This window comes from Rhinopithecus bieti, unplaced genomic scaffold (genome assembly GCF_001698545.2).
Source record: "Rhinopithecus bieti isolate Rb0 unplaced genomic scaffold, ASM169854v2 scaffold_3041, whole genome shotgun sequence".
In the NCBI taxonomy this organism is placed as follows: Eukaryota; Metazoa; Chordata; class Mammalia; order Primates; family Cercopithecidae; genus Rhinopithecus; species Rhinopithecus bieti.
In genome coordinates, this window is record NW_016804262.1 from 3,960,588 (window position 1) to 3,978,952 (window position 18,365).

At 39.2% G+C, this 18,365-nt stretch overlaps 1 protein-coding gene across 1 annotated transcript in view; it reads left to right on the forward strand.

Moving 5' to 3' along the window:
* Window positions 1-2,134: 2,134 nt before the first annotated feature.
* CERKL (CERK like autophagy regulator) overlaps window positions 2,135-18,365 on the forward strand; it is a 132,914-nt gene continuing 116,683 nt past the window's right edge. Inside the window, 1 exon segment of the mRNA XM_017867489.1 lies at window positions 2,135-2,558. Coding sequence (XP_017722978.1) covers window positions 2,321-2,558 — 238 coding nt within the window. The 5' untranslated portion in view covers window positions 2,135-2,320.

Consider the following 18,365-nt stretch of genomic DNA (forward strand, 5'->3'; position numbering starts at 1 on the left):
GGCAGAAAGGACTATCTGTTCTAGATGGAATGGACAGGAATTTGCTGGTAGATTGGACTGAAGGTATGAGACAAAGGAGACATGGATAATATCAAGGATTTTGATACTACAGATTTGAAACATTCTGAGAGCGACAGGTTTGTGATGGAAAATCATGAGTCTGGTTTTAGATATGTTTTAGAAGCTTATTGGACAGCCAAGTAGAGATGTCAGGTAGGCAGCTGGACATAATACCTGAAGTTCAGGAGAGTGGTTGAAGCTGGTGTCATCATTTGCAGAACCCTGGATAGTACATAAAGCACGGGACAGCGTGTGTGGATAGATCCTAAAGACAGAGCCCTAGGGCACTCCAGGCTTTACAGTCCTGGAAAAAGGGAGCTTATCAAAGGAAAGAAAAGACAGAAAGAAGGAAACACAACTCTTATTACTTCCATCTTCAGGACAATTCAAAGCCACAGTTTTTGACTTCCTAGCTTGAGTGAAGCTTGAAAAATGGCAACTTGCACCTTTGCAAAACTCCTAATGAGTAGCCATTGGCTTGGTCTGTTTGCCCTGGCTCTGGGTGAGCTTTTAAAATGCCAGTGAGCTCTAATTGTGTTGATTGCTTAACAGCTGTGAATACAAGATGCTGACTCCAGAACTGCAACTCATTTTGCGAAGGGCACCATCCTTTTCCCACTAATGACTGCTGAGCAGAGCCACCTGAAGCCTGCATGGGTTTAGCAGCAGCTGCACTTCTGCTCTAAGAAATAGCTCACTGCAGTCAGATCAAACTGAAGCTCTTCCTTGCTTTTCCTTGAAGCTTGGGTACTTATTGTCGGAGCATTAACCAGTAAGAGTCCTAGCTTAACTGGTGCACAGTGCTTTATGTTTGATAGGGATTTGGTTAGGCCTACAAACCATCTGAGCTAAGAACCTTGAGAAACTCCTGCTATAGTTAGCTCTTTCTGTGACTTTGCAGTGTGACCAGGAATGAGGACAGAATAAGAATTTGGTGCCTCTATGATAGAACTGTTTAAGCACTAGAACACTGGAACTAGATCTACAACCCATGCATTTAATTTCCTCTTCAACTCCCCTACTCCTTTTTTCAATAGGATGGTAATGACCCGTTTTTGTTTTTGTTTTTTTAAAAAAAGCCTTCTGCTTTACTTCCCACTCTTCCTCTTCCCAGGGACTCACTTTCTTCCTAACTACTTCCCCATTATAAATACTCAGTTCCCTGTGTTATCATCCTGCTTAGAGCAGCCGCGATCAGCCTTGGCTGAACATTGGAATTACCTGGGAACTTTTAAAAACCCGGAAGTCTGGGTCTCGCCTCCAGAGATTCCAGCTTAATTGTCTTGAGTGTGGCCTGGATATTTGGGTTTTCAAGTTCCCCCATGTAATTTTAATGTGCAACCGCTGTTGAGTATCACTATCCTCCAGACTCTCTTGTGTGTTCCAAATTAACGAGCAGCTGATATTAGAAATCTCACTTACCAGGAGAAAAGGGTGAACCACCCCCCCCCCGCCCCCCGGGGTCTTCTCCTTTTCCAGGTGACACTTCTTTATAGCAGTGCGTGAAAGAGAAGCCCTGCTGCCTGTAATCTCCCTCAAGGGAGTGTAAGATCCAGGCAAAGACAAGATTGCAGAGGAGATACCTTGGGGGAAAGTAGGATCCTAAATACTTACACCTGGAGGCACTTACCTTTAATACTGAATTTGTCAGATGCAAATTTGTCTATGCAAACCAGGGCCTTATTTCTAGCTTCCCCTCAGGAGTTTTGGGAAGTGCGATAGTACTCCGTAACAGGGTTGTAAAGCACCACCTCTGCTCGCCAGGGAACCCTCTGGAAAGGAGGTGGAAAAAGACGCTTCCACCCTTGCAACTCAAAGTGTGTTCCTTGGCCAGCGGGATCCATTACCTAGTATTTTCTTAGATATGCGGTATTTGGGGGCCAGTCCCACACCTATTCAATAAGAATCTCCATCTGAACAAGATGCCCAAGGGATGATATGCAAGTTTGAGGAGCGCTGGTTTAACTTGAGGGTAACGAAAAGTGCGAAACCGTACTTTGCAGGAGAAGCTAGGCGGAGGGCGCCACTTATTCTTCCTCTTGCAGCCGGGTCTTTTTGTAGTGAGTGGCGAAGCGGGAGGCTGGCAGGCCAGGGTGCTGGACTGGGTCAGGCGCGGCCCCGCCTCCCTCCTGGGTCCTTGCCCTGCGCGCCGTTGCTGTGGCAGCGCAGGACGCGGCTAGAGCTGGGGCTGCCGCGCCCTCCACCTCCTCTTCCAAGGCCTCCCGGTACCCCTGGCTCGGGCCCAGCCTGCGGCTCCGCCATGCCCTGGAGGAGGCGCAGGAACCGGGTGAGTGCCCTGGAGGGCGGCCGGGAGGAAGAGGCGCCCCCGGAGGCTGCCGCTGTGCCTTCGGCGCTGTTAACGTCCCCGCAGCAGACGGAGGCGGCGGCCGAGCGGATTCTGCTCCGGGGCATCTTCGAGATCGGGAGGGACAGCTGTGACGTGGTACTGAGCGAGCGAGCACTGCGGTGGCGGCCCATTCAGCCCCAGCGCCCAGCGGGTGAGTGTCAGGCCCCAGGCGTCTTCGCCTCCCTCCGCGCCTCCTCCCTCTCCCCGGCCCAAGGCCTGCCACCCGCGCGCTTTCGCTCCACCCTCTCCTTCTCTCTCCTCCACTCCCCAGGCTCTCCTCACAGCCGGGACAGGCTACCGAATCCCCAAGTCGCCGCCGCTTCCTTCCCAACCCGGAACTCAAGCCCCTCGCCCCACCTCAGAACCTCCAGGGATTCATTTCGCTACCTAGCCTTCTCCCGGCTCCGGGACCTTCCCCGGACAAACGTCACACTCAGCTTTTGTTCAGCGTCTCAGCAGAAAATCTTAAGCCCCAAAGGGGAGGTAATTTACAAATGTGAGAAGGTCACCTACTCCGCCCCTCCAAGTTGAAAAAGTTTTAATCCATCAACTTTGATGGTACATTGAAACTATAAACATTTTACACATTATGCATACACAAGAGTTCTGAATCCAACTCTCATTTTGCTGACTTGAAAATGTAACCCCAGAGCTTTGGGAGCGTTTCTGTATTTTTTTCTGCCCCTCACCTTCCTTGCCATTGTCAAGAATTAAGACATCTTCAGGCTCAGGCTAGAAACTTTTGATTTTTAATATTGACCCTAGAATATTGGATCACAGTTTTGCGATACTTAGTTACGTCAAGCGGTTTGCCCACGTTTGCCTTTTATTGACTTAAAATTTTAGTTACCTAAAAAAGTTAGAATGCTGTAGTTTACAACAAATACTTCGAGTCTATTTTCACGTCTTAGTCAAATAGCTTTATAAACTTACAGATAACTTATAAAGACCATTTTACAAGTCTTGTAGACTTTCATGTAGTCTTATTTCTAAGTCCAAACTCGAGAAATACTCCCCATTGTTGAATTAGTTCAGCTGTGAGTGGTGAAAGAGATGAAATGGGGGAGGAACTACATCAAGGTTACTCTACTTGCTAGGAGATGACTTGTGGGAAACGGAATTTGGTATTCAACCTCTTTTAGCTAAATACAAATTTTTGAAATTAAAAAAAATTGCCTTCCCCTGTTGGAAAACAAGACAGAGTGTGCTATTTATGTTACAGAATAGAAAGACTCACTGTCTTCAAGTTTCTTAAAAGTCTAACGAAATGAAACCAACTAGCCAGGGTCTCAGCACTGGTTGCGATTGTGAATTCTGCCTGTGCTGCATGTGCCATGGTCGCTCACTTCATGAAAACAGTCTTTGACCTTAAAGTGTTTTCAGGTGTTCTAAAAGCCAAGGTGTAGTATTTTCTTGAACCGTTTAAGTTAAAAGCTAGGGATATAGCTATAGAATTATTTCTAAGTCTTTCAGGCAATTCGAGTTATGCAATATAGAAGTTTATGATTAGAATTTGGATTAGCCCAAAGAGTCAATTTAACCTACAATGCAGCTGAAATACTATAGAATTAAAATGAGACATTGTGCAATAAGAGGTCATACAAACCAGTGTTGCAGTATTTGTGTACAAAAAAGCAAACAATGACATGAGAAAAATACTGTTTTATATTGAGTGATGATTAAGGAAAAATAGGTTTAATTAGCGCACCCCTGGCAGTAGAGTTCTAAAATACATCTTGATAGATTCGTAACTTTAAAGGTTGTAAGTACTGATTCTTTGTTTAATTATACCCTAAAATCATTTGATTGTCTGTCTTTTCCTTCAAACAGGTGTACCCTTTTTTCTTTGTAATTAAGAGCTGGTACTCAAACTACTTTGGGCCTGTAAAATTGGGGGCACAGAAGCCTAGAGCCTTAGTAAGTACTTCTATTTATGGAAAAAAACAAGAGATGTTTTGTTTAGGTAAAATATAGCCAGACTTGGTGGTGCGTGCCTGTAATCCCAGCTACTTGGGAGGCTGAGGCAGGTGAATCGCTTGAACCTAGGTGATGGAGGTTGCTGTAAGCCGAGATCATGCCACTGCACCGCAGACTGGGCAACAAGAATGAACTTCCATCTCAAACACAACAAACAAAAACAAACACTGGGAAATAAAAAGGAGATATTAAGAGATGATATATTTAAATATTAGAAGTACTCACTGTTGTTGAGTAAGCTTAGATGTGAGTGGTAAAAGATTAAATGGAAGAGGAGCTACATCAAAGTTACTGTACTTGGGAGGACGTGATATGGTAGGATGTGGTGGGGAGAGAGCATATCCATTGCTGATTGGCAAGTGACTGGCTGCCTCAGAAAAGGATGAGGGTGGGTAGGGGAGGTCACTGGAGATTATTTTAACATACCTATATTTTCAAGACTGCTTAGTTTTTAAACCTCATAGTACCTTAATTGTTTTCACTGATGAAATAAAATACTATGTGATCTTTTTCTAATTTTCCATCTTAAGTAATGAGCAAAGACATTAATGTATTTTATGAAGACTTTGACTGCCAAAATTGGGACAAATTGATGGTCTTTTTGGCAGGGTAAATGAGCATAACTGTAGTAATTGTAGTTCTTTTCATTGGGTTAAGGGGTGACCTGGAATAATGGACGTGTTACCCTTCCCTATAGAAGTGAGACTTTCGAAAAGAGGCTGTAAGTCAAGTTGGGAGGCACAAAAGTATCAGCACTTTTTGGGGATCTTATTTTTTAGGTAGAAAAATATTTTAAATCAAACGTGTGATGTTATGCATGTACTTCTTAAGCACATTAACTCAAGCAGATCCAACAGCTGGTCTAATAACTTTTTAATTGTTTAAAAAAAGTTAATTGACACATTGTAATTGTACATATTTATGAGATACTATTTGATGTTTTGATATTTATGTTGTACAATTATCCGATCAGAGTAGTGTTTCCTTCATCTCACACGTTCATCATTTCCTCACATGTTCATCATTTCGTTGTGGGTTAGAACATTCAAAAGACTCTTCTAGTTATTTTGTAATATACAGTATTTTACTGTTAACCATAGTCACCGTACTATGCAACAAAACCCCAGAATTTATTCTTCCTACCTAGTTACAACTTTGTGTCTGTTGACTAACCTCTCTCCATCCTTCCTTCTCCCCTCCCCTTCCCAGTCTCTGGTAACCACTATTCTAAGCTCTGCCTTATCTGTATCAACCTTTTATAATAGAAAAAGATTCCACGTGTGAGTGACATCATGTGGTATTTGTCTTTTTGTGTCTGGGTTACTTCACTTAACATGATGTCCTTCAGGCTTATCCATTCACAATTGACAGGACTTTATTTTTTTGTGACTGACTAGTATTCCATTATGTTTATATATCACATTTTCTTTATTCATCTATTGTTGTATGCTTAGGTTGATTCTATATCTTGGCCATTGTGAATAGTGCTGCAGTAAACAACGGGAGTGCAGATCTCTTCAGCATAATGATTTTATTTCCTTTGGATGCATGCCCAGTGGTGGGATTGCTGGATCATATGATACTTCTATTTTTGATTGTTTTAGGAACTTCCATGCTGTTTTCCATAATGACTGTACTAGTTTACAATAATACCAACAGTGTGTGTTCCCTTTTCTCCATATCTGTGTCAATGCTTATTTGTTTTTGTCTTTTTGGCAATAGCCATTCTAACTGGAGTGAGGTGCATCTTCTTGTGGTTTTGATTTGCATTTCCCTGACGATTAGTGATGTTAAGCACCTTTTAAATGTACCTGTTGATCATTTGTGTGTCTTCTTTCGAGACCTGTCAAAATCTTTTGCCCATTTAAAAAATCAAGTTGGCCAGGTGCAGTGGCTCACGCTTGTAATCCCAGCACTTTGGGAGGCCGAGGCAGGCAGATCATGTGGTCAGGAGATCGAGACCATCCTGGCCAACATGGTGAAACCCCGTCTCTATTAAAAATACAAAAATTAGCTAGGTGTGGTGGTGCGTGCCTGTAGTCCCAGTTACTTGGGAGGCTGAGGCAGGAGAATCGCTTGAACCCGAGAGGTGGAGATTGCAGTGAGCTGAGATGGTGCCACTGCACTCCAGCCTGGCGACAGAGGGAGACTTCATCTAAAAAAAAAAAAAAAATTGTTATTGTTTTTTTCTGTTGAATTAAGTTTCTTATATATTTTGGATTTTATCCCTTTGTCACATGTATAGATTACAAATATTTTTCTCCCATTCTGCAGCTGTTTTCACTTTGTTAATAGTTTTCTTTAAGGTGCAAAGGTTTTTAGTTTGATTTAATTTTATTTTGTCTGTGCTTTTGAGGTCTTATTTTTAAAATCCTTGCTCAGCTCAGTGTTGAGAATAATTTCCCTTTTTTCTTCTAGTAATTTCATGGTTTCAAGTTTTACATTTTAAATCTTCAATCTATTTTGATTTTTGTATATGGTGAGAGGGAGGGGTCTAATCTCATTCTTCTGCATGTGAATATCTAATTTTCCTAGTACCATTTGTTGAAGAGACTCTTTTTCCCAGTGTATGTTCTTAACATCTTACAAATATCAGTTGGCTATTGTAGGTGCAAAAATGTATTTCTAGGCTTTCCGTTTTATTTCATTGGTCTGTCTGGTTTTATGCTAGTTCCATGCTGTGTTAATATAGTTTCATCGTATATTTTGAAGTCAGGTAGTATGGTGCTTCCAGTTTGGTTCTTTTTGCTCAGGATTGCTTTGGCTATTTGTTTTGTGTGTGTGTGTGTGTGTGTGTGTGTGTGTGTGTGTGTGTGGTTCTATATGAATTTTCAGATTGTTTTATTTCTGTAAAGAATGGTGGTGTTCTGATAGAGATTCCATTAAATCCATAGATCACTTTGGGTAGTATGGCCATTTTAACAATATTAATTATTTCAATCCATGAACATGGACTATCTTCCCATTTATTGATGTGGGAAGATAATTTCTTTCGTCAAAATTTTATACTTTTCACTGTAGAGATTCTTTCACTTCCTTGTTTGTTTATTTCTAGGTATCTTTTTAAAAAAGTAACTACTATAAATGGAATTGTTTTCTTGATTTTTTCACATAGTACAATATTAGTATATAGAAATGCTACGGATATTTATATGTTGATTTTGTGTCTTGCCACTTTACTGAATTTATTCTAACAGTTCTTTTGCGGAGCATTTTGGGTTTTCTATCTATAAGATAGTATCTTCTGCAAACAGGGACAGTTTGACATGCTTCTTTTCAATTTGGATGCTTGTTATTTCTTTCTCCTGCCCAATTTATCTGGCTAGAACTTTCAGTAGTATGTTGAATAGAAATTGTGAAAATGGGCATCCTTCTCGTTATTGATCTTAGAATTGATCTTATTATTGATCTTTTCCCATTCAGTATGATGTTAGCTGTGGATTTGTCATATGTGGCCTTCCTTGTGTTGAAGTGTATACCTTTCATCCCTAATTTGTTGAGTTTTTAATCATGAAATGATGCCAAATTTTGTCAAAGGCTTTTTCTGCATCTATTAAAATGATCTTATGGTTTTTGTCTTTCTGTTAATATGATGTATCACATTTACTGATTTGTGTGAAACCATTTTTGCATCCCTCTGATGAATTGCACTTGAACATAGCAAATTATCTTTCTAATGTGTTGTTGGATTTGGATTGCTAATATCTTGAGAATTTTTTGCACCTGTGTTCATCAGGGATATTGTACTATAGTTTTCTGTGTTGTATTATTATCTGGTTTTGGAATTAGGGTAATGCTTGCCTTATGAAATGAGTTTGGAAGTATACCCTCTTTCAGTTTTCTGAAATATTTTGAAATGAATTGATATTGGTTTGTTTAATGTTTGGTTGAGTTCAGCAATGAAGCCATTCGTTTCTGGGCTTTTCTTTGATGAAAGACTTTATTACTGATTCAATTTCTTCACTTATTATTGGTCTGGTCAGATTTTATATGTCTTCCTAATTTGATCTTGGTAGGTTGTGTCTGGGAATTCATTTTTTTCTGTGTTATCAAATTTGATGAAATCTGTTGAAAACTAACTCTAAATTTTGTTCATCTTTTGAAATTATTTTGAGTCTCGATTTCATTTGTTTCTCCTCTGAGTTGAATTATTTCCTTACTTATACCAACTTTGGGATTAGTTTGTTCTTTTCTTTTTTCTCTTTTTTTAAGATGGAGTTTCGTTCTTGTTGCCCAGGCTGGAGTGCAATGGCGCTACCTAGGCTCACTGCAACCTCTGCCTCCCGGGTTCAAGCAATTCTACTGTCTCAGTCTTCCTGAGTAGCTGGAATTACAGGCATGTGCCACCATACCTAGCTAATTTTGTATTTTCAGTAGAGACGGGGTTTCTCCATGTTGGTCAGGCTGGTCTCGGAATCCCGAACTCAGGTGATCCAGCCGCCTCGGCCTCCCAAAGTGCTGGGATTACAGGCGTCAGCCACCGTGCCCAGCTGATTATTTTGTTCTTGATTTTGTAGTGTCTTGAGGTGCATCATTAGGCTGTCAGAAATCCGTTGTCTTTTTTGATAAAGGCATTTATTGCTATAAACTTACCTCTTAAAACTGCTTGTGCTATGTTTCAGTATGATGTATTTTCATTCTCACTTGTCTCAAGAAAAATTTTATTTTCCTTTTTAATTTCTTCATTGACCCATTGGTTGTTTAGGAGCATGTCGTTTCCATGATTTGTGAAGTCGTCAGTTTTTCTCGTTGATTTCTAGTTTATTTCTTTCCTTCTTTTCTTTCTTTCTGAGACAAGGTGTTGCTTTGTCTCTCAGGCCCAAGTGCACAGGCACAATCTTGGCTTAGTGCGACCTCTGCCTCTTGGGCTTAAGCAATCCTCTTACCTCAGCCTCCCAAGTAGCTGGGACTACAGGTGTGTGCCACCGTGCCTGGTTAAATTTTTGTTGTTGTTGTTGTTTATTTGTTTTGTTTTGTTTTGTATTTTAGTAGAGGGGCTTTCGCCATTTCACTGTGTTGCCCCGGCTGTTCTCAAACTGCTGGGCTCAAGCAACCTGCCCACCTTGGCTTCCCAAAGTGCTGGGATTATAGCCATGAGCCACCATGCCTGGTCTGATTTCTGGTTTTATAACGCTGTGGTCAGTAAAGATACTTGATATTATCTTAATCTTTTAAAATTTGTTAAGACTTGTTTTGTGGCCTAACATGTGATCTGTCCTCAAGAATGTTCCATGTGCATTTAAGAAGAATGTGTATATGCAGCTGTTGGATGGAATGTTCTGTAAGTGTCTGCTAGGTGCATTTGGTCTGTGGTGCAACTTAAGTCCAGTATTTCTTGATCTCTCTGTGTGTGTTTGTATATGTATGTATGTCTAGATAATTTATTCATTATTGAAAGTGAGCTGTTAAATTGTCTTACTATTATTGTATTGGAGTTTATCTCTTTAGATAGAATATTTCCTCTATATATCTGGGTACTTAGGTATTAGGTACATGAATGTTTATAATTGTTATATCCTGTCGTTGAATTGATCCCTTTATCATTATATTATGACCTTCTTTGTCTCTTTTACAGTTTTGACTTAAAGTATATTTTGTCTGATATGAATATTGCTACTCCTGCTCACTTTTGGATTCTGATTGCATGGAATATCTTTTTCCATTTCTTCACTTTCAGTCTGTCTTTAATGGTGAGGTAAGCCTCTTTTAGGCAGCATGTAGTTGAGTTTTTCTTTTTTTCTTTTTTCCAGTCATGCAGCTACTTTATATCTTTTAATTAGATAATTTATTTACATTCAAGATTTTTATTGATAAGAACTTATATCTGCCATTTTGTTAATTGTTTTCTGGTTGTCTTGTAGATTCTCAGTTCTTCTTTCTTTCTTGTTTACCTCTGTGGTTTGGTCATTTTCTGTGGTCCTAAACTTTGTTTCCTTCTATCTCTTGTTTATGTATCTCTTGTAATTGCTTTCTTTGTGAATACCATGGGGCTAACATAAAGAGAATTGTAGTTATAATAAACTATTTTAAGCTGATAACAAGTTAACTTTGGTCACATAAAAATACTCGACTTTCCCCCCCATCCCTAATTGGTGTTTTTGTTGCCTTTATTTCTTTAGCATGTGTTCCTTAGCCATTGTAGCTGTTGTTGTTTTTGACCAGTTTTACTTTAAACCTTCATCTAGAGGATTGAGAGATTTACACAGTAACATGATATCACTGGGGCTTTCTGAGTTGGATTTATAAATTTACCTCTGTTGAAGTTTATACTCTCACATGTGTTCATGATAGTTACCATGTTTTCATTTACAGCTGTATCACTCCCGTAAGCATTTATTGTAAGGCTGGTGTAGGGGTGATGAATTCCCTCAGCTTTTGCTTGTCTGGGAAGGCCTTTAGTCTCCTCCAGGATAGTTTTGCTGGATATGGTATCCTTTATCCTTGGCTGATAGTTTTTTTTTTTTTTTTTTCTTTTAGCACCTTGAATAAGTTATCCCTTTCTCTTCTGGCATACATCAGTAATTTAAGGTTACTGATGAGAACTCTACTGATAGTCTAATGAGGATTCCCTTACATGTAAATTGATGCTTTTCTCTTGCAGATTTTAGAATTCTCTGTCTTCAGCTTTTGACAGTTTGTCTATAATGTGCCACAGAGAGAATCTTTTTGGGTTGAATCTAATTGGGAATCTTTATGGTTCCTTAATCTGGATGTCTGTATCTCCCCAATATTTGGGAAGTTTTTAGCTATTATTTCATTAAATAGGTTTTCTGTGCCTTTCTTCAACTTTTCTCCATCTGCTAGTTCTATAATGCAAAAATTTGTTTACTTCTTTTTTAAAACTTTGGGTTATTTCACAAAATGTATTCTCAGATTTTGAAATTCTTTCTTCTGCTTGATCTGGTCTGTTCTGGAAGCTCTCAATTGTGTCTTTTATTCACTGCATTCTTCAGATTTCTGTGTTTTAAATGATAGATCTTGTTTTAATTTCTCATTTTATAACTTTCCTGATTTCTTTGGGTTGTTTGTATTCTCTTGTATCTTGCTGAATTTCTTTAAGATCATTATTTTTAATTTTGTTTCAGGCATTTTATAAACACCCTTTTCTTTGGGGTCTGTTACTAGAGACTTACTGTGTTCCTTTGGCGGTGTCATGTGTCCTTGCTTTTTCATGTTTCTTGTGACATCTGCACATCTAGTGGAATAGTCACATTTTCCAGTTGTATGCAGTAGCTTTCATAGGGAGAGACTTTTCTTGTAGGTGGGTCCTAGAGTGTTGATTGGGTATGGTACATTGGCTTTGGTTTGGGGTGGATTCAGTAGCATGGTCTCTGTGTAGTTTCTTCAGCTGTAATCTTCATCAGCAATGTCTGTGATTGCCTCAGTGGCCTAGGCTGCAGGAGTTTTTGATGGTGTTATAGTTTTGGTAGGGACAGGTGTGTCGTGATAGTTGTCAGGCTGGACTCTTGCAGGCTGGGAGGGGTGACAGGCTGTCTTTTGGGCTCCCAGGGAGGAGAAAGTATGATTTTCCGGTTTTTTTTTCTATGTTTATTTAAAACTTTGTTGTCTGGCTCACAGTGTTCTCTATCTAAAGTCTGGCCAGTGGTGGTGGTCATATCGCAATCATTACAACTTCAGATTTTCTAGACCTTTTCCATTTTAGTGACTTTCAGCCTTCATTCGCTTCCATTCATGACCACAGAATAGATGTCATCTCTATTGAAGGCAAACTCATCCCATCCCTTCAGCTTCATCTAGAAATTTGCTTCATCTGTTACACTTTCTTTCTTTGGTTTTTAGCCTTCACTTCTACCGGCTTTTTCACTTAAGCACAGAGATATGTTCAGGACTCTCCCATTCTAACAGTCCCTGCCTTGATCCTACCAGCTTCTGTCTCTAGCTGCTACTTGCTTTTTATTTTTATTTTTTTCTTACTTGCTCTGATAAGCTGCTAGAAAAATTGGCTTACTCTCACCACCTCCATTAGTTTACCTCTTAATTATTCTTCAACCATCTGAGACCTGGCTTTGTTCTTCTCTGCTGAAACTCTTCAGGCAAAGATTAGCAGAAGTCTTCTAATTGCTCAATCAAGTGGGAACTTTCAGTCCTTATCTTTCTGTATTTCTCCTTCATTTGACTTTGACTTAACTCTCTTGGTTTTTGTAATACCACCAGCACCTAGTTTATCAATCTCCCATGGGGACTTCATTCTATCTGCCTGCCAAATGGTAGAGTCCCAAGGAGTGTGGTCTGATCTGCTGTTCCTCATTACATGCTTTCTGGTCAGCATTGCCCACTGTAGTTCTCATCTACCATCATCCACCTCCAGGAGTGCCATAAATTTAGTAAATTTACAAGAGAAGCATTTTTTATTGCTCCATAGACTGATCTTTTGTTCCCTATCATGGTTATGGAACTCACTATTCAGCATCAGCTGTCAGAATATTTAACTTTGCTATTTAGGTTTGTGTAAGTTATGAGACAGTAATTAGGATAACTAGAATTAGCTTATAGCTTATGTAGGATAGATCATAGAATTGTATATGTAAATAGTGAATATTTTGGCTTAATATGTGAAGGAGTATTTAGGAAGCTATCTGGAATGTTATCTAAGCCAGGATTCTGAAGGTAACTCCAGCTTCACTGTCCCTTACTCACTATTTCTAAACACCCACCAATCCTGCCTACTTTATTTACTTAGTATTTCTCCAATCTACCATCCTTCTCTGACCAATCACTGCCCTAACTCAGGCCTTTATAATCTCTCACTTGACCTACTCCTTCACCTCCTTTGAACCTGTGCACAAATGTTAGCTTCTTAGTAAGGCTTTCTCTGATCACCTGTATACAATTCCCATCTGCTACATACATCCTGGTTCCCTGTATTGCCTTATATTCCTCAGTGGCATTTATCATCTTGTATATTATATGATTTCTAATCTCTGTCCTTTCTATCACCACCCCACTTCAAGATGGCAAGAATTTATCTGTTATATTAGTGACTGTCCTAATAGGGAAAAAAAAATGGCACATTTATATTAGGGTAACTTGAGAAGAATTTTTAAAAGTCAGTATTTATAAAGGTGTAGATATAGAGATAGTGAAGTACTCTTGGGACTAGTAATAATTGGGCAGTTGATACCATTTTTAAGCCCAAAAGGGCATAGTGAAGGAGCAGGTGCCTGAACCTGGATTCAGAGAGGCTATGTAGAAGAGGCCACTAGGCAGGAGCTGTGGCCTTTGCCTCAGCTTGGCTGATTACCTCCCTAATCCTCACTAATCCTAAATTACCCAAGTTCCTTCTTTTCTGGCCCATTTCACAGTCCAAACCCAACTTTAATCCAGAGGACAAGGGGAGCACTTGATGTAGTCCGTGCAGTACGGCCTCCCAGTGCACAGGGCAGGTGGAGGGTGGAAACTAAATCTACATGGAGGAGAGGGAAGGTATTCAGAATATCTTTTTTCTTTACTGTCAGCACCTTGAAGAGTGCCTGGCATATAGATAATATTTGTTGAATGAATGAATTTGTTACTGCTTTACTGGCCGCATGAACTTTAGTTTTGTCTATTCTGTTCTAACTTGATGACTACATTCCTACATACTTGATACCAACTCCTCATCAGCTACAAAAGCAGTATTCCCCTCTCCCCCTTTTTAAACATTAAAACTCTTTTAAAAAAACATTCTTAAATGCATCCCCAATATATAACAGATAAAAGTATAGTAAACGATCCCAAGTCTGTCCGCTTGGGTTCCCTCTTTGCCTATCAGGAATGTGACTGTCTTGTTTGAAGCCCACTGAAGTAGAAAACGGGATGAGAGACACATTCTTCAATGTAGCATAAGATTTCCATGCTTGGCTCCTGCCTATCTCTGCATCCTTATTTCTCAGTAGTTTCCTTATGTTTTACTATCCTGTAATTGAAAGAATTACAAAACTAGTTCTCTATACACGCTTTCTTTCTGTTCCAGCTGCTGGGAATTAGCTTCCTTTGTGCTTTTTTTTTTTATTTGAATGATTACATGTTTACATTCATTAAAATTAATGAAGATTCATTACAGTTGTTTTCTCTTTAGGCATAATTGGATCTCCTATACTGAGACATTGAATGAAACTTTGCTTTTTCCCCATTATATGTTAAGCTCCTTGAGGTTCTTTTCAACTTTGCATTATTTCAGGATTTCTATCGTTAAGAGTTAAGGTTGGCCCACTTCTCTGATGTGAGGTTCACAGCAGGAAGGTTCCATGTCGCTCAGCTGCAGAGTAGAAAATACTGAGCAGGGCATAAATTGGGATGCTGCCATTATAATATAAACTGTGTTTATAAAAGGACATCATCAATTCAGAAAATACCTTTTTCATTGACGGCAATGGTGCCTGGTGATCTTTCTATTACAATGTTAAATTATGGTCATTTTAATTATAGAATCATACATGAGTTTATTTATGTTAAAGTAATTATCAAGCTAGCTGTGACCTATGAGAAAAATCCTGAAGAAATGACAAAAGGATCAGGTGAGTGTTTTTGAAGTCAAGTGTGAAAAGTCAGACCACTCTGGGTCATGGGACCCTGCCAAGGCAGAGCAGGTCAAGTGCTGTGCCCAGTGGGACCAGCCCCCAGTATGGTGCCAGGCACTGGGTGTGAGAAGCCAAAAATTGAGAATACACCTCAGAAAGGGGACAAGGACAGATACCACAGACTAATTTGCGTTTTTCATGATTTAGCCCTAAGGTTGTGCTGATAATGGATCAGATATTTTCAGAGTTCAGTATTTTCAAAACCATCACTGATCACCTGTTGGCATTGTTTTACATCTCAACCAAGGACACACTTTTGGGACATTTGTTTAACAAGTGGTAAGCTTTTATTTGAAATGTTCGATTAAAGCAGAAGAGTCAGGCATTTTTTGTGCCTCCCCAAAGAAAGGTTTGTTTACTGTCCTGTGTGAATAAATATAATGTCATTATTTCCCATAAGGGAAAAGCTGATGGGGAGAGTAATGGGTAAGGTTAGGCAATCTTAAGCTCATATAGTAGTATGTTTAAGAGTGATCAGTTTAGGGATCTCTGTGACAGAGATGCCAGCGCTCACAGTGCTATCTCATGTTGGAAATGTGTCTCCTCCACTTTTCCTCAGTCCTCTGAAATGATGACCCTTTAAGGATTGACAGATACTATACATATTTCTGTGCTGATGTGTGATTTGTCTGAAACAAAAGTTTCACATAACAATTCTTACCATTGCCATTTAAGAGTCACTCTGATATGTTCTGTTTTCATTACAAACAAATGCTCATTATGATTTGTGAAATTAACTTCATAATTTCCTAATGGCTAACACCTTGAAGTATGAAACGCGCTACAGGATCTTTTATAGCTTTCCTCCTCCAGCTATCTGTAATCTGCTACCATCTGTGGTGTAGGAAAGATTTCAGCAGTGACCACTGAAGGCCCTAAGATCTTGTCTCAACAAATAGCAAGGTGTGTAACGGACTTTGGACAGGTTGTTTAACACATCTGAGTTACAGATTATTCACCGGCAAAATGAGGGGCTTATATGATATTGTCTCTAAGTACTATCAGTTCTGACCACCTATGAACTTTCATTTTAAAGAAAATACCTATTTCTATGGCCTTTAGGCATTAGGGAATTTTGTCAAATTAAATAAATCTCAGTAAGGTTTGATGGTCAATGGGGCCCACTGTCTGGTGTGTGTGGAGGGGTGTTGTATTTTACATCAGGAACTTCACAGCCCCTGAGAAATATAGGTCAAAGCCCTTTGCTCCCCTTACTCAGCTTTAGGGCACAGTGTCTAGAGGTGGGCAATCGCTTTGGGGTAGGTATTGTCATTGGAAAGGAAGAAACTATTTTCTGGAAGAAAACAATTGGTTGAGGCTAGCTTTAAGCAGCTGTTTCATAATGGACAAAATGACTAGCTCATCCATTCTTCATTTATTTCTCTGTATCCTCTATCAAATTTCTGAGTAAAGATTTTACACTATGCTTGATTAGCGTTCAAATATTATGTTTCAAAGATTTTTAAAAAATAAAACTAGGCTTTCAAATCATAATTATGGCTTATAACTCTCTTTTTCATATACTTACTATCTCAAGTTACCAATTTCATGTTATGTTTTTGCAAAAGAGTATTCCTGCCACAACTCAGCTCAGCTCAATCAGAGCAGTGACTAGAAAATCTGAGAAAGCTGAGCTTCAAAATAAGGTCTGGAAAGTGTTTCTTATTGTTACAAGAGAATCAAAATGATTTTCCCGAGCTTTAAGTTTATATAAGTATTTACTTGAAACTTAGCAGTGTAAAAGATAATGTGCAAAAATGTGAAAATGAGAAAAAAGTTTCAAAACAAGAGTTAGTGATTATGTGAGACTTAGCAGAGCAGAATATAGTCTAAGTATTAATCTGTCTAAGCTGTTTGGGAACAGATGTATGTGAAACAGATACCCGGTGTTCTGTTGTGTACACCCCAAGTGAGACATCTGTTGGTAGACCGTGTGGTCAGAAATAATGGAAGCAGGGGTTAAACCCCAATATGACCTATTACTCATGTGAATTATTGAAGGACTAATTACTCAGTAAAACATGATGCTTTGATTCATCAGTCTACACATTAAGAAAAAAGCCTCTTTAGAAAACAATTCTGTTCCTAAGCTGTCAAATTTGAGGAAATTTTTAAAAGATGGATGCAAAAACTCAAATTTCCATAGTAACTGCAAATACTGTCTGCTTATAAAGTTTTAAAATGTTTTGACAGGTCTACTAATTTATCATAAAATAGCCTCAAAGGTTTTAGCTTTTTGTTAAGGTAGGTTAGGTCTCACAGAAAACAAATGTAGAGTGAATTTTCTAAAGCAGGGCTGTCCAGTTAGACTTCCTGAAATGATGGGAGTGCACTGTGTCTGAACTGTTCAATACAGTTGCCACCAGTTACATGTGGCTATTGAACAGAAGCATGGCTAGTGTGACAGAGAAACTGAATATTTAATTATATTTAATTTTCATTCAATAACTGCATGTGGCAAGTGGCAACTGCATTGGACAACATAGCTCTGACACATGAAGAGTTGAAAATGTTTACTTTATTCCCAAGCTTTCATTTTAGTCTTTGTTTCTACATAGAAAGGAAGATAATAGCTTTCAAAAAATGAACCTGAATGTAGAACTGGTGTGGTTATGCAATTTGAGCTGCCTATTTAAAGATAAAGCAACTGAGTTGAAAGATTTCAAAGTGGCAGAGTCCTTTAACATATTTCATGGGCTAGGCATGGTAACTCATACCTGTAATCCTAGCACTTTGGGAGGCTGAGGTGGGAGGATTGCTTGACCCCAGGAGTTTGAGACCAGCCTGAGCAACATAGCAAGACCCCATCTCAGGGAAAAAATGTGTGTATGTATATGCATACATATATATATATATACACACACACATATATACACACACATATATAAACATATTTTGTGTGTACAAAAATATTTTATGTGTAGATTAGTTAATAGTAAAGTTGAAGTCTTGTCTATAGAAATCATTGTATTTTTAATGGTCATTGTGCTACATTGTTTGAACTGAAATTTGGCAAATTCAATCTGTTTCTTACTGCAAGAATAGTACATAGATTTGAAATGGCACCCCTCTTAGTCTGTGTACTCTGACCCTGTGAACGTCTGGAAAGTGTTATTCCTAAATATACTGTGACCACATGGCACTATCTGAAGGCAAACACTTTTTAAAACTGATCTACTTTTGTGGACCCGTCCTCTCTCTCTTTCCTGCACCCCCCATGGGGCCCTTTGGGGCTGGAACTGGCACAGAACTATTCCCCTAGGAGTAGATTCATTGAAGCCAAGGGACATGCAAATTGAGAATCAGATAGACTGGACCAAGGTCATTAAACCAGAGAGGTCAATCCAGATGGGGTTGTCCAAAGTAGGAAGTTCTGAAGTGAATTGCAGGGATCTAAACAC